This window comes from Lathamus discolor, chromosome 5 (genome assembly GCF_037157495.1).
Source record: "Lathamus discolor isolate bLatDis1 chromosome 5, bLatDis1.hap1, whole genome shotgun sequence".
NCBI lineage: Eukaryota > Metazoa > Chordata > Aves > Psittaciformes > Psittacidae > Lathamus > Lathamus discolor.
In genome coordinates this window covers 27716548-27742442 of record NC_088888.1, presented here as the reverse complement: position 1 = coordinate 27742442, position 25895 = coordinate 27716548, and the positions used below count along the sequence as shown (strand labels likewise).

At 39.6% G+C, this 25895-nt stretch overlaps 1 protein-coding gene across 1 annotated transcript in view; it reads left to right on the top strand.

Moving 5' to 3' along the window:
• KIF26B (kinesin family member 26B) overlaps nucleotides 1-25895 on the top strand; it is a 295717-nt gene that overhangs the window by 224076 nt on the left and 45746 nt on the right. The window contains exons 6-10 of the mRNA XM_065680140.1: nucleotides 7767-7973; nucleotides 9396-9489; nucleotides 12336-12598; nucleotides 15480-15663; nucleotides 20280-20439. Of these exons, the coding sequence (XP_065536212.1) occupies nucleotides 7767-7973; nucleotides 9396-9489; nucleotides 12336-12598; nucleotides 15480-15663; nucleotides 20280-20439 (908 nt within the window). The remainder of the gene's footprint in view (nucleotides 1-7766; nucleotides 7974-9395; nucleotides 9490-12335; nucleotides 12599-15479; nucleotides 15664-20279; nucleotides 20440-25895) is intronic.

Below are 25895 nucleotides of genomic sequence, written 5' to 3'. Positions count from 1 at the left end.
GTAGAAAAAAGGAAGGGAGGAAATACTCTAAAAGGTCATTGAAGCAAAGCAATTTATCTGATTTTGAAAGGTAAAGAGATGTGACCACGGAAATGAGAAGATTTTGAAATTTGTGGCAGCCAACTACACTTGCTACTCACAAGGACACAGAAAAATAAATTCTTACCAAAGTGAGAGAAGCAGAGCAAATTTTGCAGCTGTGTGTTAGAGCCTTAAGTAAGGCATCTGCTGACTGTACTAGTAGGTGCATGTTTACATACCTGCTGATCCACTGCAGGGAAGACAATATTTGCCAGTTGATGCCATGTTGGTCATTCTGGGAATGTTGAGGGCTGTTTTGGTTTGTTTAGTCCTTATGAAAATGCCACTAACAGTGATGTTAAAAGATATTCTAAAAAAACCCCAATAAAAATCTGAAATTTCATCCACATGCATGAGCTGAGTTGGGTTGTTGGCCCCATCATAGATGTAGGTACGCTTTTGTGGATCCATGTGTACGTATGTGGAAAGTGTCAGAAGCTGGGAAAAATCATCCTCCTCCTCCTGTTGTGAGGCAACACACAATCTTCCCCAGCTATTGAGGCCTGAACTGCAGACTTCTATCAATGAGATCAGAAGGCCGCAAAAAGAAAACCATGAACACAGAGGGTGTCTGTTGCATGTGGGGAAGCTTAGGGAAATACTATTTCTATGATGGGATGATCCTCATGTCTGTTTGATTTTAGTTTTTAAAGAGCAGAAGAAAGTTGCAATCCTCTGTGTTAATCTAGGAAATGCTGAAGTAGCAATGGCACAGCTGAGTGACTGTGCTGATATACTCGCTAGTTTCAGACAGCATCTGTGCTCAGCACTGTCTTTCGACCGTACCAAACTACAGTGACAAAACTCAGTTACTGCTGACACAAGCAAGACAATAGGTCACTGAGCCATGCCCTGTGACCTGAGTATGTTTTACACCAGATTTTACTGAATTTATTAATAAAATTACATCATCGAATTGAAAATTGTACAGTTGTGAGAAGGGCAAGTTATTTTAATAATATGATTGGTGTTTGGGAACAGTACACTTACATTATTTCCCATTGCTGCTGCAAGTGTAAATTAGTTTAACTGCTCTACAGGATGGGGTTGATGAGCCAGTAAAGTTTTAGCAATTGCACAAGAAAGAAACAGATGGACAGTCCTAAAGAAGAGGAGACTTGCAAGCCCTAACAGGGTTGCTTTTTCAGTTATTTTCACTGCTTTTCCAAAGCAGCAGTAGCAGTAACAGCCATTTCCACAAAGACCTGGCCACTCCTGTTCTAAGTGTTTTCTAATTTGTGCTAAAGGGAAGCACTGAAGCCTGCAAGAGCTACCTTTATGGAAATATGGAGTTGACAATGAGACCTGTTTACAGATGCTTCCTTAGCAGTTTGTACTGGCAGAATTTGCATGAATTTGTTTTTGGTTTTTGTTCCTGGGGTTTCTGCTTGTTTGCTTGTTTGTGTTTTTCATTTTGTTTTGTTTTTGTTTTTCCCCAAATGTGACCAGGAGACTTCATTAAAACAATGTCACCCATACAATTCTGTATTTGTCTCATTCTGGTTCAGTCTGTTTATCTTGACCTTTTAGATTTCATGTTAGCATGATCAGTTAATTATCTCATAATCTGTAAGAAAAATCCCCTAAAAGGTTTAACAGACTGTTTCTGTAGAAGGGCACTATATAAATGTCTCTGGCTTTACATCCATCATGCAAAAGCATGTATGTGCATAAGTGTTTGGGGTGTTGTGGATTTTCTTGTGCTGTAGTTTTTGTGGCTGGCTACAGCAAACATGCATGCCTGCCACCGTTATTTACACCTGTAACAGTGAGAAATTACAAAACCTACTCTTCATTAACCTCCGATAAGGCTGTTCCTGCAGCCAGTGATTGCCATTACATTGATGGAGTGCTAATACAGCTCAATGGCTCTGGCTGGCCCGTCTTGCCTGTGACTTCAGGTTCTGCCTCCCTCCACTACCCAGCAAATGTCTAGCAGAAGCTACTCAAATGATTGATGAGAAAAGCAGCTCATAAAGGCAAGCACAGCGCCTAAAGCAACAGCTGTCTAGCCCTGTCCCTGCAGTAATTAGATAAATGAACCCCAAATGAAATCTTAAAGGCAAGAGTAGAAGGAAGCGATAATATCCCCGGTGTCAATCTCTGATTGCTTGTGTTGCCTCATTCCAGACGCAGTGGTTATTCATGCTTGATATGTGTTTGACACAGCTTACCTCTCCCACCTTCCATGCTCATTTCAGGGCAGGTCCTCCAGACAGACCCCTGTGGCACAGGAGATGTGGGAGTGTCAGTGGCTGGGGCTGGACTCTGTTTTCTTTTATTCCTATGGCACCAGTTTTATTTTGCAGAGTGCACTGAACCTTTGCCCTTCTCCACAGAGCAAGAATGTAACAAAAGGCCCATGGTAGGTCACAAATTGACTTTAGCTGGGGATAATCCTGCAATTAGCAAATTCCCTCTTCAAGAAATAGTTGATGTATATATAGGGATGCACTAGATAAAAAAGGAAAAGGCAAAGGAACATGATCCAGGCAGCTGGAATTGTGATAGAGCTGATTAAAAGGTCTGTGCTTACTTTTACAGTACAGAAGCATATTGATAGTACAGCAATTACCCTGTATCTTTCCTTGATGATACTGAATGGTGTCTGTGAAGGAACAACTATTCAATGTTAATAATTACCATTATAGAGAGAAATTTATGAAAAATGCATACATATTAATTTTATACATATATATTCAGAAAAATTACATGCTTTTAAAAAAACAGTATATATAACTTAAATACATGCACATATAAAATTATATGCAAAAATACAAAGAATCTCTGTTGAGGACATCAGAACAGTACAGTTTTGATTCTGCTTTCATTTGTGGCATTGCATATCGGAGTAGTGTTGTGGAATTCAGTGACTGTAGAATGCGTTCAAAACCAGAACAAGTCTTTGTAAGCAGGAACTGAAATCCAGAGAAATAAATGGGGCTCCTTTTTGATTGAATAGTTACAAATGAAATCCTGTGAACTCATGGCAGAAAATGCATTAAAAATGCTTCCAGCATGAGCAGAATGAAGTGGTGAAGTTATAACCTAGAAAAGGCACAATAATGATGCAGAGCAAGTGACCTTTTCTTTTATTCCCTCTCTCCACTCTTAAGGTAGGGTACTTCTTGCTGAGTTCAGTCAGATTTGCATGAGTGTAAAATTAGATCAAAATTAGGCCCAGGTTGTTTGTTTTACCAACCGTGCATGTCTCGAGAGACTGCTTTCATGTTTTCCATAGAAACAGTCAGAGGTGCGGCTAAGGCTGAGTGCTGCCAAGACCTGGTCACTGGAATCCAAGTAAGAATTCTGGCAGACTGAGTGGTCCCATTAATCGCAAGTGGTATCTCTTAAATGCTTCAATTACAAGAGATTAGTGGGAAAATGTAGCATTGGAGTAAAGGAATAATGACACATAGGAAGTGAAGCAGAAAACCTGCTTTCTTCTTTTTCAGGAGAAGTTCGATTTCCAGTTTATTTAAATATAAATTGCAAGCATAAAGTATTACAGTTCTTAAACTTCACTGTTCAGTTAGTTTCAAATTAACTGTACTGTATTTCTGCCTTCCCCAGAGCAGCACTGTGATCTTCAGCCTGTCTGTTCCTTAAATTGAAGTCTTTTAAGTCCATTAAGCTCCTGTGCTATCCCCATAGCTGGCTGAGTTACTTTCCCCCATCCTTATGCTGCCTCCCCCCATGCCATGGATTTGCAGGGGCCACTGCAGACTGAGTCTCCCCCCATTAACCCCAGCTATTGTGTGAAGAACTGTGAAACAGCAGAGCAGGAGGCCATGGTCTCCCACTGCTGTATCTTTGCTGATTTACTCTTGTCATAACCACTGTTGGGAAATGCTTTGCATGAATTCTTGGGTTTCAGTTACAAACATAATAATGTTTAATAATGGAGTGCCTACCTAATGGAACTGCCAGTCCTTTGAGGCCTGGTAATGACTGAATGTATCAGTATGCCTTGCAGTGAAGTAAGCTAGGACTCAGTCCATTGTACAGGTGGGGAGTGTAAAACAGAGATTGCATCTCTAGTTCACAATTGTACTGCATCTGAGGCACAGCCATTAGGAGGCATCCTAGCTCCCCAGTCTTAGCCTGATTTCCAGACCACAAGCCTGCCTCTCTCCTCAGAAGATACATCTGATTCAGACATGTTAAAGTCTGTTTTGGTCTGCCTAGCTTATTGTGCCACAGTTATGTACGTAGTTCTGAATCCCAGTATGTGTTTCTCAGGACTGAAGTTTGCCTGTATCTTGCCTGCTTGTTGGGTTTTGCTATAGTCACAGGTCCCATGGCATATAGTAGGCATATATTTTGCACAGTCAGGATCTAATTGTCTTCTCAATTAATGTGATGTAAATCAGGAGTAATTTGATAGAGTTACACTGATGTGAAACTGGCTTGGAAGAATACTCTAGGGTCTACAAATTACCAGATGAGTTTGAATAATCTATTGCAACTGCTTATGTTCACTGTCCATTACCCTCATGAGCCCATCCTTACTTTTGCTAGCATGTGTTTTTTGTTAAAGACCATCACACAGATTTGTGTGTGCTACAGAATTTGGGTCAGAGACTGGCCCACAAAAAGCATCTTTATGATGCTTACAGCAAAAAGAATTACTTTAGGCAACCTACAATGTAGGCACCTACATCTCAGGTAATCATTTAATATGCCTATGGTGGTATAGAGATAGCAAGAAACATTTGGGGAGTGAAATTTATCTTATCTGCAAGGCAAGTCTATGAAAGAGACCACATTATTTGAGTCTAGAAATGCCTGTTTCTGTCTACTGTCTACAAAGGGGTCAGACAACTGGCTTGAATGGAGACATCTCCTGCAGGAAGTGGGAGGGATTACCCATGATAAGGCGTGCCAATGTGCACAGACATCTTCATGCCAGCTGCAAACCAGTTTCAGGATGAAATGTGGTCCAGTTTTTGGGATACCCACACGTAATCAATGTGATACACATCTGCCCTAACACACACAAACGTTTTTTTCCAGCCTAAATTATTTTATGTTAATGAGATGCTTAGGGACACAGTTTGATGGTAGACTTGGTGTTAGGTTAAGGATTAGACTAAACGCTCTTACAGGTCTTTTCCAGCCTAAGTGATTCTATAATTCTGTGATCCATTAACTCTCCAAACAAAAATCCCCAATGCACCGGAAATACAAAGGTTCACGGCAGTAGCAGTATTTTTCTTGCTGTCTGTATTTGCCAGAATTGAGGAGCCAAATGGTCAGAAAATGTATGCTTTTGGACAGCTCCTGGGCCTTCTGAGCTGAGCTCTTTTTCATAGTGATTCATTCAGTTTATCTGATGCTAGTAAATTTTTAAGATTTCAGTTAAATTGGTCTGTTACTCCAGGAAAAGAGAAACCTGATGCCTCAGCTTCTATCAGTATAGCTGTTGGAAGTTAGGAGGATTTGCAATATTCCTTCAGTAAGAAGTGACAGGTATTAATCTGATTTTGTGTGAACAGTTTTAGATTAGGACCCAAGCTAGTGATATTATACTGTAACAAAACTGGTATAGCTGAAGTTAAAACTGAATGACCATACAGTTGAAGGCCAGAAAGAGCTCTTAGGCTGGCTGCATATGAAGGGTTGTTAAATTTCATGCACTATCCATTCTCTAAAATCCAGAGAAACTTAGCCCCAGGTTACTCAGTTAACTCTCCTTTGCACACAAAGATCAGAGATCTGGAGGACATGTATTCATGGCAGCCAAAAATATACATAAACTTATAGGGAAATAGTTTTCTAAAGCATAGCAAGTATTTTATTTAAAGTAATTGAAGAATAGCATGTATTTTGGTTTCCAGCAGATCAGTTTAATGCTCTTGACATTGTCATCCATTTAAAAATGTGGGACATAGTAGAAAAACCCAGAGGTGTCCAAAGTTGAAAACAGGAAAACAGATCAAGACTGGCACTGCCCTTTGTTGTTTTGCTTCTCTGGATACACAGTCTTGTATGCCCTCCCTTCCCTGCTAGCTTGACTAGTGCCTCCCTTCTGAGCTTCCAGGAAACCTAGGGCTGGAATAACATGCAAGCCTTGCCCAGTTTATGTGGACTGACCAGGGGTGTTGGCTGCCTTTGTCCTCTGTAGAAATCAGCTATGTGTAGGGTTGGGCTTACAAGAATGTCTTTGGCAAAAATACTGGAAGTAGATTTTTTTTTAGTCACAGCTTGGGTTTCATAAGCTGCTCAGCCAAGCCATCGAGAAGAGAACCCATTCACACCCAAGCTGTGTTTTTCCTCTTTCCCTCAACTAATTGTGTAAAACTGAAATGACATGCATGTACAGATTTGTGGCCATATCACAATCTAATGACAGCTTGGTTTCCCAGGTTAAAATACATGGAGTCAAATTGATGCTTTGACTAGAAGTAGCAGTATAGAGAAGACATGACAAAAATACTGAATAATCCCAATTAATCTCTGGTCTTCAAAATGTTCTGTCAAAAATTAATTCGCTCAGCTTTTACCTCTCCAAAGAGCTGATTTTTTCCATGTGGGATAAACTTAGGCCAGGATGAAATAACATCTACATACAAAGAGCCCAGTCTCAATAAGACTGACAGAAATTGCAACCTTGTCTACCTTCTAGAGCCGCAACCTCTTCCCAGGGTGCATCTGCCATTACAGCAGCAGACATGCTCCCAACCTGTTCTGAGATGAACTTCATGTGAGCCGTAGGTGGTTTTGATGCAAGTGACATTAAGATTAAAGTTTTGTGAGGCTGCTGTGAAAGCCGGTATGCTCTAGGACAAAGTGTGTGCTGTGTGCAGATATGGCTAGAGCTGGCAGAGAAGTGTTTGCCCTGTACATCTCAGGAAATCTTGTGTCTTCAGGTGGTGAATTTATGTGGAGAACCAAAGCCAGACTGATTGTCATCAGTATTACTTATATCTAAATTACTTACCAACTGGGCTAATGCTGCAGTATTACCTCATTAAATCTGTGAAGATGTATTTTTGTCTTAGGAATAACATCCTATTATGTAGCCATTTAATGAGTTGTGAGTTAACATGTTTTAACAAATCTTTTATCACTTATTACATTCCACTCCCTTGACAATGATTTCAAAATCTGACCATTAAAATAGGGCTCTTTTCGCCACTCTTTTATGACACTTAGAACGGAGCACTTCATCTTTCTGCATTTGAATTAGAATTGGAAAGGTGTAAATTACAGATCTGGCTTTTATGTGCTTTTATTGATCAGACCGCTTCGTAGAAACTACAGCAGTTCTGATATTTTAGCAGTCTAGATTACCTTTCAGCTTCCTTAATTGGGCCCCTGGGGTAAAGTTAATTTTCAATTTATATTGAGAGTAAGACAAGGTGATGTAATACCTCATCATTTTACCTGAGTATTATAGACACTAAAACACCATGATGTACTTTTAATTCTAAGTACATGAGTTGCTTGTTGAATTAGATGGAGGTGAGTTCTGGTTTTATTCACTGTGTATCTGAGGCCAAATTCTGCCTGCAGTAATTCCTGTGTCTTCAGTAACTTACACTGAGACAGTAGCTACAGCAAACAAGTATGATTTAGTTGAGTGTAATTGAGTGTAGTTGAGTGTAATCGTTCAGTGTACCAGCCTAGAGCACCCAGCAGAATAACCAAATGCAATCAGCTTTTTGTGTGTTTGCTAACAGGTCAAAGTCATGGTGCGCATTTCTTCCACGCTTGCCAGAGACACATCTGAGTCCAGCTCTTTCTTAAAAGTTGACCCCCGCAAGAAGCAAATCACACTGTATGACCCGTTGGCCTGTGGAGGTCAGAATGCTTTCCAGAAAAGGGGCAACCAGGTTCCACCCAAGATGTTTGCTTTTGATGCGGTTTTCCCCCAAGATGCATCACAGGTAAGCAATGTATGAACAGAATAATTATCTACTCCTATCATCAGAATACCATTTGCCAGAGCCAAATTAGTTTCAGCTGCAGCAGGAGTGCTTTCAGTGGAGTTAGACCAGGGCTGAATTTGTTCACCAATATTATCAATAATGAAATCAGTTTATTTAATTGTATCTTGATAATTGTGTGTTTTCTTTATTCTTTACTGTAAATGACTGCTTCTAAAATTATGTGTGCAATAAATGTGCTAAATTGTGCCTAGTAAGTAAATCTTCATTATTAACAAGTTACTGTATATTGCAAAATTTTATTATTTGGTGTATACAACAATCTGATCAGAACTGCAATTCTCTAATGCAGTCCTCTATTCATTAAGAAATCAAGGATTATTTATACAGTGTTCTGTTGAACATTTCACAATAAGAGGATGGGGATTTTAGTTCACAAGTCTTTATTCATGTATATATAATCAGATTTCTAATTTGTGTTAGACTTCTTTGGTTTGATGAACTATGTTACCCAAATGTCACAAGGAAGACGAGAAGAGGAAAGCTCTGTGGCTAAGTGTAATTAGAAAATGGTACTGTAAGGCTGTTTCTGTGCTCATAATCTAAACAGACCTAGGACACAGGGCCAGCACTGTCATATGGTCATATGATTAGGTCAGTCCCTGTCCTAGCTCTGGTCCAGGCATCTAGCACCTCCCAGACTAATGCAGTTCAAGGGGAGCCTGTGAACAGTCCCTTTCTTGGCTCATTTTATTTACTATGATAGTGATAGTCTGGAAATACCCATGAACAAGGTGAATTTACATGATTTGTTATCAAATGTGAAAGTGCTTCACATAAAAGTCTAAACTGTGAATTCTGATTTACTTTCACTCACTATTGGTAGGCAATTGATGCAGAAGCATTGTTAAACATTCACCCTGCTTGAACCTTAAATCTAAGAATGCCCAGGGTAAATCTGTGTGTTGTACTTCTTAAAATACTGCTACAGTCTTCAGGATGGAGTGTACTGCTGCAAAAAGCTAAGAATACTCATAATAATGTAGGGAAAAATGAAGAATGTCACCTAGCTAATACCAAAGAGGCTGTTTATTCCCTTTACATTCTTTACCCACCTGCTAGTGGAATTGAACTCAGACCGTAACTGGGTAAATAATAGAGCCTGTAAAATCCCTCAGTATTTAATTGTTTTTTAATAAAATATGTATTTTTAAAGTTATCTTAATAGGTAGTTCTAACAAACCAGCTACATCCTTTAACAGTATTCTGTTTAACTGCACAAAGGATGTTAATGCTTTGTCAAATTAAATTATTTCCTTATTGGCATGAAATGAAATTGAATGATTTTCCTTATTATTGTTAATTTTTTTCTTGTCTTTTTTTTTTTTTTTTTTTTTTTTTTTTTTTTAATACCTGTGATAGGCTGAAGTATGTGCTGGGACTGTGGCTGAGGTGATCCAGTCTGTGGTCAATGGGGCAGATGGCTGCGTATTCTGTTTTGGCCATGCCAAGCTTGGTTGGTATTGTTAAATTTCCCTACTCAAGCAGCAAAATGAATATTTTTAACTCAGGATTGCTAATATATTAGATTAGGGAAAATAAACTTTCATTTGTCTGTGCTTAGTAACTGTATTTGAAAGTGGAACACTATGCATGACCTTGTATGACACCATCACCTTTCACTTACACATCTATTCACTTTGCATATTCTTTAAATGTTGGGCAGCATGGTCTTTGCAACAGAAGTCCTACACGTGGGTCGGGGTAATCCTGAGCACAGCCACAGATTGGGCAGAGAAGAGATTCAGAGCAGCCCTGCAGAGAAGGGCTTGGGGGTGTTGGTCGATGAGAAGCTGAACATGAGCCGGCTTCAGTGTGCACTCGCAGCCCAGAAAGCCAACCATATCCTGGGCTGCATCAAAAGGAGAGTGACCAGCTGGTTGAAGGAGGTGATCCTGCCCCTCTACTCTGCTCTTGTGAGACCTCACTTAGAGTATTGTGTGCAGTTCTGGTGTCCTCAACATAAAAAGGACATGGAACTGCTGGAACAAGTCCAGAGGAGGGCCATGAGGGTGAGCATCTCGGGTATGGAGACTGGATCATCTCCCCTATGAAGATAGGAGAAGAGAAGGCTGTGTGGAGACCTCATACCAGCCTTCCAGTATCTGAAGGGGGCCTACAAGGAAGCTGGGGAGGGACTCTTAATTGGGGACTGTAGTGAATGGACAAGGGGTAATGGATTCAAACTTAAACAGGGGAAGTTTAGGTTAGATATAAGGAAGAAGTTCTTTACTGTGAGGGTGGTGAGGCACTGGAATGGGTTGCCCAAGGAAGTTGTGAGTGCTCCATCCCTGGGAGGGTCCAAGGCCGGGTTTGACCGAGCCTTGGGTGGGATGGTTTAGTGTGAGGTGTCCCTGTCCATGGCAGGGGGGTTGGAACTAGATGATCTTAAGGTCCTTTCCAACCCTAGCTATTCTATGATTATGATTCTAGGTTATCTGCGAGGTGTTGCTTCATTCCATCCATTGAGTGCGATAGGAATTTTTAGCACTCTCTTCAGTTGTTAATGGATGGTCCAAGTGTGAATTGTTACTAAATGATAAAACTGATCTACTGTTTTACAAATGTGCTTGGTATTGGAGACTGTTTGCCAAAATAACACTTTAATTAAGCTGTCTACAAGCTGTGAGTGTCCACTCAAGTACTTGATGTTTGTGATGGCACTGTTCAAGTGCTGTAACTGGACACTCAAGTAGTTTGATTTATATTCTATTCCCTGATGAGACAATTCACTCATTACTAACCTATTTCCCTTCTGTCTCCAACAAATCCTCAAATCCTATTCTAATGGTTAACTGAATGTTACCAATGAATCAAAACTTGCATGTCGCAAATGAGTTAACATCATTTCAGGTATTCATAGAAAGACAATGAAAAGGTGAATCATCGTCGAAACAGCAGGATTTCAAGAGTAACCATATATTTTGTTCTCATTTATCTAATACTGTTTTGAAAATACTGTCTCTTTAGTGAAGAGGGTTGTATCCTTTGTGTGCAATGATCTCCATTCTTTACTGTCTGAGCACATAACCTTACTGACATACACATAAGACTTTAAAGGATAAGTCAGTTTTCAAGTGATAAAGAAGATCAAGCTCTATCAGGTCATGATTATCCTAAATTATAGGTGACAACAACTGGAGAGTACTGAGTGCTGCAATGCCACTGGCTTTGGCAAAATGAATTGAGCAGGGCCACTGGTCCATCTAATCACCCAGCTCCTCTGGGCCAGGCTGCAGTAACACTAGGATGGGCTTCTGGATATTTAACCCCCTGTGACCTGCCAAATATGAGATGGCAAATGAGGTGGAAAAGAAAGCCACCAGATAACAGTGTCTCAAATATGCTACGTGTCCTTTAGAAAGGAGGCGTAGCTGAGGCTTTGCTGGAGAATGAGTTGAGTCTCTGCAGTTTCTTCACCAACTGTACTACCACCATTCCATCAACCATGGATGCACCCGTACCTTGCCACAGTGCACAGAATTATTGTATTCACTGATCTTTGTCCACATAGATTCAGTGTAAGAAATGGAACAATGTAATGAAGCAACTAATACTTGCCTGAAAGGATGTACACCTTTATCATTCTGCTTATAAATTTTAGGAGCTTCACAAAACTTGTCTAAGAGCGTTATATGTAGAGACATGTATAACATAGTACTCTGTGTCTGTTCACAGCAAACTTTACAACAGAGACAAGCCTGAGCTATAATTGCAGAGTCAAATAATAGCAAACTAGTGGAAGGTTTTGACCCAGATAAAATATTTCCTTCTGTGGACCCATTTCTGCACCATATGACCACATGTACCTGGGTTGTTTTGGTTTTTTTTTCCGTTTTTCCTGGATGGAGTGATGTCTATATGATCCTGGGACCAGGTTTCTGTCAGTCTGAACCTCAGGGTATAAGGTATAATATAGTGCTTTGAAATAAATAGTATTCAAAGAATACCACGCTCACAGCATATGAACAGGGATTTTTAGAGACTGTGGCTCTCCTGCTCTGCTCAATTCCCCACTATTCACCCAGATCTGAGGCTGCAGTGTTCCATGGTAGGGACCTGCAGCACCCTGCCTGGGCAATGGGAGATGCCTGAGGTAATGATTTTTGAAAGCAGTTCAAGATTTCATCTTAATTTTCCATGTGCTATTGTATGCCTACCTATCTTTCTCCTTTGCTGACTGTCCTTATTGTAGTGAAAAAGTTATTTTCATGAGGCTGTGCAAGATAAAGCCTCTTGGCAGAAAGCTGTGAAGATCCTGGGAGTGATGTTTTCTTTTCTCCGTCCCCTTATTTCTGACAGGGAAGTCATACACCATGATTGGGAAGGATGATTCCATGCAAAACCTTGGTATAATCCCTTGTGCCATCTCCTGGCTCTTCAAGCTGATTAATGAACGCAAAGAGAAGACAGGAGCCCGCTTCTCAGTCCGAATTTCTGCAGTTGAAGTGTGGGGGAAAGAAGAAAATCTGAGAGACCTGTTGTCAGAAGTGGCTACAGGCAGCCTGCAAGATGGCCAGTCCCCAGGTGTCTACCTTTGTGAAGACCCCATTTGTGGCATGCAGGTGAATCCGAGGTTCATTTTACACTGAAACCAGCAATATGATTTTTTTTTCCTTTCTTTTTTTTCACCAGCTATTGAGAAGGTTCAAATTCAAGAACTACCCAGAGCACTGAGTTTGTAGACTTGAAAGTGTTTACTTTAAAACATGCAAGAACTTTATGGCCTGCAGCTGCAGGGCCATCTGCTCTCCTGGCCTAAATATTTGTACCTCTGGTATAACTGATACTGAGTAGGTGCTTGTGTTTGCAATTAAATGTGAAAACATTAAATGCAAACAAAAATTCACCTCATTCTTAAAAATATATAAAAAATGAAAGTGTGATCTCTCTTTTCTAAAACAACAAGATAAAATATTTACAGTACTGCATGAATAGCTGGAGGCCATTAATGTGGCTGTTTATCTTTTTATAAACTACATTATTTATAGCATTTGCATTAGCAACATTGTAGGAAGCATTAATCGCTACTTATTAATTGCTGCCAAGAAATAAATTCCTGAGCTGGGCAAGCCAAGAACAACTCAAAACTCTCCTCAGGTTTGCTGGTTTAGCAGGAATGAGTAACTGGCTCGTGTATTTCCTAGGTAACTACTAGAAAGTCTCAGCAGCCCTATTTCCCCTTCTTCCTTGGTTTGAGGGGAAGAAAGGCCTATTCTTTAATTTTGCTGTCTGTGAGGGAGTAAATCTGATTTTTGTACGAGTAGATGAAGAGAGAGCAAACTACCATGATGGAACTTGAATACATTCTTTCAACCTTAAAGACAAAGGCTGCATCTGTCGAGAACCTGCAGAGCACTGCCTATCTTAAGGATAGGGAATGGAGGGAAACAGGAACTGATCTACCTGGTCATGTACCCTATTTCCAGCTCCAAGATCTAGAAATCATGATTCACATCCACAATAGTAATGAATTGTGAGATTTTTAATAGCAAATAATAAGTTTTGTGTTTTAGCTCTTAGTGGTTCAAGCCTTTTAGTCACACTTAGATCATATTTTCCATTCTCCATTCTACCCAAGGACTACAAAGTTGTGTCTTGATCTTACGTAACAGTCAGGGTTCTCATTCTCACTTAATTCCTGGCTTTAGTGCTTAATGGAATATTTACAGTATCACAAGAGGTCTGATCCTCTGGTATCCAGTAACGAGTGCAGTCTAGTGAATATAAGACGGGAGGCTTGAGTGTTCACAGCTCCTGTTGCAGTGATAGACCAATTAAGATCTGAAGTAGCATACATATGTTACCTATGTTATGTAACTGTGCAACAACTAGGCTCTCCTTAGAGCTTAATTCTTTACTGAGGTATTTAAGTGCAATAGCAATAATAAAGATCCCATTATTGTCGCTTATTTTCATATAGATACACACAGAACAGATATATTAAAAATGAATTATTTTAGATCAGTGGGGACAAGGTAGCTTCATGAGACATCTATGTATCTCTGCAATGTAAAATACTGAATTTAATTGCAAGAATAAAGGCCTTTTTATGTGTATTTACAAGACAGCGATGTTCTGGAGTCATGTGTCCTGCACCTGAATCCTCAAAATCCTCAGATGAAGGGAGGCTATTACTTAATAGCCATACAGATATGCAAAATCAGCAGTGTATAACAAATGAATAATCACCATATGTCATACTGTCTGTCATTGGGCCTTTCCAAGTCTGCATATTTTCTTGTTGCTTACATTAGTGAGATCAGCCCACAGGCTGGCCTGCCTTCTGCTTCCTTTGTTAACTCCTTCCTGCCTGCCCCACTCCCTCTTTCTAGAGAGACCTTAGCCTTCATCTGTGTCACCCCATCGCACATACAGCCCTGGCTTTATCCCTCCTCCGGCTAATTAATGGTCATGAGGAGAAGACAGAACTGTCTTCTTCAAGAGAACTTCTAATAGTATTACACAGCAGGGTAGCAAACCCTGAGAATGCGAGTTCCTTGTTTTTATTCCAGACAAGTCTATCCTATGGGCTGTGGGTCAGCTCTGCATACTGCCAAAACTGATGCCATCAGATGCACAGTCACATGTCCCTTCCACAAATTAATCCTAGGTGACAGAGAACGTGCATGCATTCCTCCTGTTATGGGGGGTTAATAATATCTGCCCTCCTATGCTGTCTATCACTTTGGAGAGATAAGAGCAGACTGGTGACTGGGATTGAGGTCATAAATGTGAATGTATGTACATTACCTGCCTTGTTCCATTCTATGGATTGCCCTGGCTCATGAGGAGGTGCATAAGTTTATGTATGAAGGGACAAGAGAAAGTCTTCTCTTTTCTGCTGCTCTCCACATGCTGTGGGGCTGAACACAAAATTCAGTCTTGTTTTTTCCCAGGTTTAGCTGTGGACTGCTCTCTTCAAACACCTGCTGAAGGGTATCGCATAGTCCTGTCCCTGCCACTCTTCACCAGCTGTTCAGTTTGGAATCAACATGTCTTCCACACTTTTTTTTTCCCACTTCTAACCATCAGAAAGACATGGTGATTGCCAGAGTCAGCAATGTAGGGAAAAATAAAAGGTGGTAAAAATAAAATAATGAATAAGCAAAAATCCTTAAAATTCTGGAAAAATGTAGGAACAAATGTATGCATGTGTCCTGCCCATAGGGTGGTTTCCAGCTTCTGGGGCTTATGTGTAACAACTGACACCAGAACTACCCCAAGTGAGAAACCTCAAGAGCCTGAATTAAATTGTGGTGCTCCTGGAGGACATGGTATTGCCACTGCTAGTGTCAGAAGGGTCTCATTCCATCAGACATCTACTCCTTTTTGGTCCCATCAGAAGCCAGTGAATCCAAAGTGTGTATTGACTTTGGGAAGTTCTCTGGAAGTGTTGACTTGTGAGGGCGTTTCTAGGTCATTTCTTCCTTGTATTTACTGCAGCTTCAGAATCAGAGCGAGCTCCGTGCCCCTACAGCGGAGAAAGCTGCCTTCTTCCTCGATGCCGCCATTGCTTCACGTCGCAGCAGCCAGCGGGACTGCGATGAGGAGGATCACCGCAACTCTCACATGCTCTTCACTCTGCACATCTACCAGTACCGCATGGAGAAGAGCGGCAAAGGCGGAAGTAAGATATTCCTTTGTTCCCTTCTGTCTCCTCCAAGCCTTCCTGGAAACTGGCTTTAAACAGCCCATTAACCGATATTCTTTAGCAGAGTTCTCCTTTCAGCATGGGATGGGGCCAGTCATGCCAGCATGTCCAAATGCCGTTAAAGGCCATTGAGGATTATTACTGTCACTTGTCAATTTAGTTGCTGTTGTGGAGATACTAACAGTCCTCAGCACTCTCTGGCTCCGTATATGAAAAAAAAGCGCTTTTCAAATTGGCTGTTAGTATTATCTTTACTGATAGTGTTGAGGTCATGGATTAAAACATTGTGGTAATGGGAATTCCTTGCCACCCTTACGTTAGCTGTTCCTCTTCTGCATCTAAATAAGGCAGTGTGTGTGGAAACTGATTTTGGTAATCCATAATCTGTACCTTTTCTTGGAGATTCATAATATTTTAGTTGCTGGCTTGACTACATGTCCACAAAGGACTCTTGTGGCTCTGGGCTTTTCAGATTGGCTTGCTACTTCTCTTTGCCATGGATGCTTTCACTGGCTTTTGTCTTTACTTCCATCTCCCGCTTGCAAATGGGGAAAAGATGCTTCCATGTCTACTTACATATTTCTGTTCTTTTCAAAGGTTTTGTTTGACTTGCACCATTTATATTTTTTATTATATTTATCTACTGTTTCAAGTCTCCCAAATTGTTTATAAATGGAGATATACAGAGGGAATTTTTTTTACTAAGTTCTAGGGATAAAAGATTTGTATACCACCTGAAGCACCCTCACCAAAAAAGAAATTTTTCACATTAATATTTTTTTTATAAATAATCATTTTTTACAGAGAAAAAAAATGTTTGTTTGAAAGACACCAGAGACCTCTGCTTTTTTAAATTTGTGGGTTTAAGCAATTCTGCAGAAGTAGCATATATTTCAGCTCCTGGCTCTTCATAGGTTATTTGTAATAAGGAATATATTGCAAGCTGTGATGTGTAGTGGGTGAACACCACCACAGTATTAATGGCTAAGGTTTGACTGCAGAAAACTTACTCTGGCTGTTCTTGAAAAAACAGAAAGTTGCTCTAAATGGAAATGCAGTTTGCATGTACTTAAGTAATAACCCCAGTGGAATTGGCAAGCAGAAATCTCAATTAACTAAAGGTTTATTAATTAACCACCCTGCGGTGGAAAGGAAGACTGAATGCTCAAACAGACTTGTTCATATGAATTAAGATGGCTGAATTTGAGGGAATTATTATTAGGTTTTTTTACTGCATGCAGGTACATGTACACACAGCTCTTTTCTACTATTTTCAAATGCAATTAATAAAAGGAAAACCAGAAATGTTTTCCTGTGGCTGTAATGACACATTTTCAACAAAGGAAGACATGATCCTGTTGGATTATAATATGACATGCTTTGCCCACTGCCTTTAGTTATACCTTTGTCTTACGGCAATGGCACCTCCTGTCTTCAAGTTCCCATATCTGAGTGGTCTCGCAAGCCAAACAGGGTCAGATCTCACTGATAATTGAATGAGAGGGCAATTCCAGGTGCTCAGGAAGGGTGTCTAGTGGTTATCACTGTCTCCTGCTGTAATGAAGGACTTTTCTGAAAAAACCCACATGAAGATAGTAGAGATGTATAAGTTTCAGTAACAGGATTAAAAAAGAAACCCAGCTTCTAAAGGAGAAGAGATTAAAGGGCTGGGTAATGTATGATTTTGGTAAAAAATGACTGAGAATAACACATTGGTACTGTACTTACCTCCTTGTTAGAGTCATTACCAGGGATGTCATGAAGCAGGCCTCGTACCATTGAAATAAATGGCATTGTGGCAGAGCTGTCACAGTCATTTTTCAGCTGTCAGCTCTCCAAAGTCTCTGTGGCCATGCAAAAAACCAAGTGTGAGGATGTTCCACTTCTTTTCTCTATAGTTGCCAGGCATATTAGTGGGGAACCTGCCTAGCAAATAACTTCTTTTTCAGCTTAAGCAAGTGGATCTGCCATTCTAGAAATCTATTACTTGTAAATTAAATAAGAAGAAAAGATCCAGTGATTTCCCTTATTCTGGATTTCCTCAGTTCGTGTAATAGGACTATGTGTGGAAACAGTATGATTGAGATTTTGAAGGGTAATGATTTCTTTCATTTTCTTTTGTTTCCCCAGTGTCTGGTAATCTTAGTAACAGAAACATTTATTTAATATAATTCAGTAAAGTCACCTGCTGTCATTTTCAGTAGCAACTCAACATATTTCTTTGTTTTTCTAAGGAAATCATTGGGGAATACTCAAAAAAAGGTAATTTTAACCTTCTGAGGGTAGGAGTCTTAGAGGACTCCGGGATTCTGAAGTCTAAGAGTTTTAAGGACTTGTAGAGGGGAGGCAAAACCCCTCCATGAGCAGTTCAGAGGAGGTGAAGGTGCACCTGCCGGGATGGTTCCCCAGGGAAGCCCGACTTTCTGCAGCAAGTGAAATATGAGAAGTATCCCACCACTTCGCACCACTGAGGGCACAGTGGTGAAACTTCCATGGAGATGTTTAATGGGTTGTCATATAATATTTGGACTATTACAGTGTCTTGCATGTCTAGCCACCAACATTAGCCAGACATTCATTCTTCACTTCTGCTCCTTGATACTCAGTGTGACTTAACTGATATCACAGTATAATTTAATACATGAAAGTCCTGTGTTGTCTAATACTTTATATAGCTGAAGAACTCACAGGATTTTAAAAATGCAGAAGTTCCTGTATTTTAACAAATGTTGACAGAGATGCTGGCTACATTTTTGGAACGTTATTCTCAAACCCCATAGCATAAATCACTTTCACTGGAAAAGTCTTCTCTTTTCTTTTTTCTCGTCCTTTTTCCTCCCTTTTTTTTTTCCTCTCTGCTTTGTTTTTTTTTTTTTTTTTTTGTTTTCTCATCTTTTTTCTCTTTATTCTTGTTTCTTTTTTCTTTTATGATGAAAATCCTGGAGTTTTATTGTTGTTCATTTTAATTAGGTATCACCTACAACAGAAACAGAAGTATAGAATTATATATAACACATTCTAAGGAGAGTCTTGTGACATGTAAGGCACCACGTAGAAAGACTAAGCACTCAGTCCTGTCTTTTGCAGTGCTTACAAAACAAAATATCTTTCTCCTTATTTTTTCAATATAGGTTAACATATTTTAAGTTACAGCTAATAGTTATATATACCTTTAGTAGCTGTATGTTTTCTACATTTATAAGCATTTGCTTTCTATCAGCAAATCTACAAAATGATATGGCTACATATCACTTTTTCGTCAATATGTAGAAGTTTTACAAGTGTCTTCCTCACACCTGTAAATAAATTTATTTCCTTCTACCTCCTATGGCACTTACAGGCCTGTATACCACATGGTACCACAGCTACTGAATGCAGGGTCACTGAACAAAAGTGCTTGTGGTTGGTAAGACATTTCCAAAGCAATTAAATGTACCTAGAGAATTCTTGTCTTAGAGCCCCATCATGTAGTTGCTCACATCGCCATGTTTGCTCGTGAACTGGTCTCCCACCACCGCTAATCCTTTTTTTTAACAGATGCATAAGTTGAAATGCTGTGTCAAAATGGCTGTGAATTTACTTGCAGAGAGGTAAAACTCAGATGTGAAAGTATCTCTATTCCTGTGTAAGTTATGTTTGTGTCCTCAAATATTGCGCTTAACTTTTGAGTTAAGATCCTATAAATAAAACTGCTTTTTTTTTCCACAGATTGCTTCTAAACTAACTTTTGAGAATAGGGAGGAGTGGTCAAAGATCAAGTGCAAAAAAAAAAAAAAAACCCAGCTAGGAAATTGTCATGAAAAAGGAGAGATTTGGAAGCACTTACATGAAGTCTATGTAGTCCCATCCTGTGTTCGTAAGGAACCATAAACATTTAAAGAGAGCAAGTGTCTGTTAATTTTGGTGTTTCAGTGGTAGCATTTTTTCACTTTAATGTGTTGACACAGAGTTAACCAGAAAAACCATAGGGATCCACTACCAGTTTTACAGAAACTATTTTCAGAACAGAGCAGCTTGTCCACAGTCCGTTACCCAGTAACCCAATACTGATACCCCATTATCCGATAACAATCCGTTACGGTTTGCATGGCAAAGCTGTTCTTAGCCCAGATGATAATGTAATTGTATATAGACTTAAAGCAAAGTTGAACATCCTACAGACGCCATAGGTTCTTCTGAAGATCCAGTATTCAAGATGGAAAAGATAGGAGAAGCTACCAGAGGATCACTGCACACCAAGCAGGAATTCCCAGCCTGTAGTTTCCTGGACAGAGGAACAGTAACGACAGAAATGGAACTAACTCAGATACAGGCTGATGGAGCTATATTTAGGAAAAAAAAAGTCACCGTGGTGACCCTCACAGAGTTAAACCTTCAGGAGTGGGTGAATACTGAAACCCTCAGCAGTTCTTAAGCAAAAGCAAGGTACAGCTATAAAGGCTGACACTGAGTTAACAGGACCCCTGCTGTTTGTGAATTAAGAAAGGTTTCTGGATTGTTTCCTCTTTGGAAGTCATGGTGAGTCTTTTTCTTTCTTGAGAAGCTGCTTTTGGAGGCACACACTAACTGTTTGCTTTCTTTATCCGTGGCAGTGTCTGGAGGTCGCAGCCGCTTGCACCTTATTGACCTGGGTAGCTGTGTGAAAGTACTCAGCAAAAACCGGGAAGGAAGCTCTGGCCTGTGTCTCTCATTGTCGGCACTGGGCAATGTCATCCTCGCCCTTGTCAATGGAAGCAAACACATCCCATACAAGTAAGTGGTATTCTGTGTTTCACCTAATGAGAACTTCTGGGCCTGAGGCAGACTTGGGGTAATCAGGGAGACAGTCTGCTGGGGTTGGTGCAGCCTTCTTCAAGTACAGCAAAACCTGCCTAAGGTTCATTATCACCTGATCTAACCTTATGTCTGGTAGTTAAACTGTATTTGGCATTCACTTTTCAAAGGAAGAAGCTTGCTGTAATAGGACCTTTCATGTCTTAAAGATCTTAAAGGTCAAAGTTCAGCACAGTAGGATTTTGTTTTCTGGGAGTGTTCTAAGATTTTTTTAATGTTTCATAGCATTTGAGAACCAGTTTTATATTTGCTCCACAGAGACAAATGTTGCTGCCATAAGGCAACGCTATAGAGAAAAAGACTTTGCTGTTCATTGTGCAGTGTTTAGTCTCTTGCAAAAGTGTGTCACAGTGAGCATGCATGTATGTCATGAGATTCTTTCTGTGATCCAAGGTTACTTTGCCTTTTATTCTTGTATGGTTTGAATCTCAGTGTCAGCCTTTCGTTAGTGAAAAAGAAGTATGCCCTATTTGTCACACTAGACAAGTAGCCTTTGCTACTGCAGGTAGCTTCTGGGAAATTAGAGGAATTACTCACCTAGTGGGTATGCTTTGTACTCGTTTCTCTTCATCATTGTCTCACCCCATTTGTCATGTGTGCAGGTCTGAAAGCAAGTTTGGATTCATTACCCAGCCCAGGCAGTCATACAGCCTTCCTATTGAGAAGTTTCTGATTTTGTGAACGGTATTGCTTTTCTCTAGCCTAAAGCCTAGGGAGCAGCAACTAGCACCACAGGAATGGCTTACAGGAGTATCTTGTAATCGAACTGCTAATGAGTGTCACCAATCATGAAGGACATGTATATGAGATCTGGAGTTGGGAACAACAGGATTACATAAAAACCAAACCAAGCCATTTACACAGCATATTTCAGTCCATACATTTTACTCTTTTAGTCATTTTAAAGGCTACAAGCATCATAGTTTTCTCATGTTCATTCAAGATTGCAAGCTATTGACGAGTTTTACTTCTTTGGTTTTGTCTTCATTTTGGAAAATAAAGATGAATTGAGATGGGTTGTAATTTTATTTTTCTTCTAACATTTATTTTCCAAAATTATTTGGCACTCTGGGCTTAAAACATGCTCTCTGGAAATATTCCTGCAGCTCAGTCAGACTGGAATTCAGTGAAGGGCCAACCAAATTTGTACATATAAACATTCATTAAATGTTTTGTAAATAATGCCCTCATTCATAATGTCAAGATAGCTTAACCTCTGTACTTCAAAAGTGTACCTCAAATCAGCATCTCCTCTTGAATTCATTCCTATAAGAGCAGGTATTAGAAATACAGAAAAATGGTTGGTCATCTATAAATCAGAGGCAATGTATTTCTTTCTAAGGACAACTTTAAAAATGTAATTTGAAAAACACACTGGCATATTTTGGAGCAAATTCTGTTCTCTTCTTGCCAAGAAAAGTCCAGAAAGCCTTTTTTTCCAAATGTGATCTCTTCATGAGCAATGTAAATAAGAGTCTCGGTGGCTGGGTGCATACAAACATTTCTGGCTCAATGATCCATCAAAACAGTTGTATATGACTCTTTGGTGGAGAAGAGAGGAAGGAGGGGTGGGTGGGTGTGCTTCACTGTAGAAGAGACTGAACATCCCATGGTCTGATGTGATATATGTTCAGCAACACCACTTGCTTAGTGCAGCGGCTAGCTGAGATGCTTTCCTAGCTGAGATAATTTCCCTTTCTTTAGGGGTGTTCTCTTTCACTGTTAAAAATAAAATTAAAGTTTTGTTAACTGCCTCTTTTGAGTGGAACTGAGAGAACCGAAAGAACAGAGGTGTTTCCTTGTGTGACAGCACTGCACATTGTGTGTGTGGTCTCAGGGGATTTCCATAGAGCAGCAGACAAAATGGAGCATCTTTTCCTTATCTGAGCTATCAGCCATTAAGTATTTTATAGCAGCCTGTCAATAGGCACTGCATAGCTTCCTGAGAGCCCAGATACTTACAGTTTCATAGGCATCAGGTTTTCTCATACTGTGGAAGTTTAGTTCTCTAAACTCTGAGAGGCTGCAGGCTCCTAAGATCCCTTCAGCGCTGTATCCAGCTTTATCTCTGCAGGTAGTAACTGTAGGGAAAAGCTTGTTCGGTTTCATTGCTGGTACAAGCAGATGCTACTGCATTGCCTTTAGTGGGCTGTGTGTTTATACCAGAGATGAATTTCCCTCTGCCTGCAGTCTATGAAAAACACATGCTGCTTTTCAGCTCACAGTGCTTTTGGTTTGTTGTTGGTTTTTTTTCTTACCCACAAGGCTAAGCCTTGGAAGCCATTAGTTTGGAATCTTTCTTCCTTGGGAACACCACCACCCACCCCTATTTTGGGAATGGTAACACCGATTGACACTAGCTTTAGCAGGAACTTGTTTACTAAAAGTTGTAAGAAAGTAATGTAGACATTCTCAGACATCAAACAGTGCAGGATGATATGCTTTGGGGTCTTGTCCTGCATTAAAATTAAATTCAGAAGAATGGGCAATCTTTATAACAGGCAACCCCATGCAGCTAGTGAGTGACTAGGCTATGAGTCCTCTGAGTTTGTGTCTTTCATGTATGTACTTATAATCTTTCTATTATCTCTCTCAATGGATTCTCTCTTTGTCACTATTAATATCCAGACCTCTTTTGAACCTTACTAAGCACATCATCCTGTCATGGTATGAACCAGTGAGTTCCTCCAGCTCAGCATGTTATATAAAAATAGAATTTTTAGTTTGATGTAAATATATTCCCAATTAATTTCACCAGTTTCTTTTGCTACTGAGTTATGAGAAAATCCCTCAAAAGACTGGGCAACAATTATTTTCTCTACAGGAACATCAAGTATCTTCATAAAAATTGGGAAGGGGCCCTTGCAAGCCCAAAGAAGAGAAGGGGAGTCAGCTCCTTCCCTGACCAAGTTTGATGAGGCTCAAATCTGCTCCGGAAGGAGAGTTTTGCTGAGTGGCTGTAATTGTTAGTGCTTTTTATTTTTTTCCTTTTGAAGACCATTTCAGCTTTACATTAGTGCTGTGTTATCTGCCTCTGATTTCCAAGATAAATGTGTTTTAAATCTTCAAATGAATACCCATTTACACAAACTCCAGATACTGGTTTGTATAGCTCACTATTCAAAAATTACTCCAGTTGCTAGGCAACAGGGGTGGTGATAATTCATAGTAATGCTGTTTTGGAAATAATCATTTTTATACATTTTAATGACTATGAGAATGTAAGAAACTGTTTAGGAAAGTGAAAGGCTGTATGAATTTCTCTTTTAGAAAATGTTGCTTGTTTTATTTAATAGGCTTTTCTCTTAATTGCTATCCCAATGTGTTAGTGATTCTGGAAGGATCCTGTATTTTGAACTATATGCTTAAGCTCATCCAACAAAGGAATCTAGGCCATAAAATAGATGTGTGTGAGTCAAAAGCATGAATTTTATTCTTGGCACTTCTGCTTCTCTGTCATATGGTTGCGGTTTCTCCCAGATCTTGCATGCTGGTATTGTTTTTTTTTTAATCCTATGTGTAGAAAATAAAATGGCATTAAGTGACTGGTGCAAGGTTGCACAAGAGGCTTAGTGGCAGAGCCACCATGTTTTAAGATCTAATCTGATGCTTAAACCATGGGCTAATCCGTTCTTTCTTTCTTCATGACCTTTGGAAAAGAATTTATTTCTGTATTTATTTATTTATTCCCATTTATAAAACTGAGCTAGAAAAAAATTGAAGTAGGACTTTGTAAAGGGCATTCAGCCCTGGCAAAAAGCAGTAATAACACTTTAACTATGGCTAGGATTCTGAGGATTCTGTTAGCTTCCCCCCCCCCACTTTTTTTAGAGTTAAGGACTCACATAAGTGGTCCTAATGGGATGCAAAATTTGAATATTTTTTTAAGGGTAGATGATTATTGCTTTTAAGTGAAAAGGAGAAAAGAGAAATTGTTTTATAATAATATTGTAGTATAAAAGATGAGCCTAAAGAATATGCTGTATATTGGATATTTTCTTTAAATTTTTAGTTAATTATTGGAGTAAAAATGAAAATTAGATTTGGATGTATCCAATAATTGAGATTCTTCTCTTGGTAAAATGGGTGTTATCTATCTGCATTTGTTTCATTTGTGTATATAAATGTGTGTGAAGAGAACTGGGGTCCCTGCTGTCTTTTGTTTATACATTTTACCTTTGCATTTATTGCATGAGTTAGATTATTCTTCTCAGAAGAAACATCAGTGAAAACTTTCCAGAAGGAGACAAGGAAAGCTCAGAACCAGCTCACAATATAATTCTTGTACAATAACTACTATTAGTACTTGAGATTTTATCCTTATTTACGACTCATACTCTCTCAGTTTTGTGGGATTCACACAGCCATGCTTGCTTACTAGGCCTGAGAATTTAATGCTAGAATTGAACTATATGCCCAGTAAGCAATCTGTTCAACTGTTGCCTAAAATATTTTATATTTTTAATTGTGAGATTTCAATCACTTTTGTTTTCCACTGCTGCATCCACTAGTCTTCTGTTTCTTGCTTTTGCTTCTTCTTAATGAGAACCTGGTAAAAAGACCACAGAAAGCCTCATAAATTTGATGCTGCCTTTGGAATCTCCTCTCTTTCTGTCTTAATTTAATATTGAATGTATTAGAAGTGGATGAAGTGGAATTTTGCTGGTTTACTTGTGGAAATGTGAGAGCAGAAGGGGAGATAAAAGAGTGAAAATGAGGACATGAGTGACAGCTGAAACAGAATCCCATGGCTGGGAAAGGGCCCAAAATGACTGGGATAACTCCCTCTGAGAGGCACTGAGATGTGTAGAGACAGCAATCCACAGAGAAGAACTGGGAAGCAAATGAGAAAAAGAAATGAGCCAATTAAAAAAAAAAAAAAAATGAATAAGCCTAAGAAATATTCCTGAATGATCCAATTGTAGCAGAGTGGTCAATAGAGATTTTTGAATGTGAAATAGTTCCTAATTAGCTATCAAAACCAGGACCTGCTCAGAAATAAAAGAGTTTTTTCATGATCTTGGCAGCTAGGTTGTATAGAGCAGAGCCTTGGCTAACAGACACTTAAGCCATTTGAGCAATGCCATGTTATATACCAGCTGAGGACCTGGCCTTAGGTGCATGCTCTTTGACACTAGCCAGAGCACTTTGGCAATGTGGAAGAGCAACACAGGTGCCAGCCAGAGTGCTGAAACACTGTCGTTTCGGATATAATGAGGACTTGGAGCATCTGGCAATTACTTTCACCTTTGGGGTGACTTTCACCTTCTGTAGCTGACAGATTTATTGGGTTGAATTTCTGACAATTTTCTTCTTTATTCCCAGGAACTACATAAAATAGATGGACTCAGGGATGCACAGTCTGTGAATGTAGA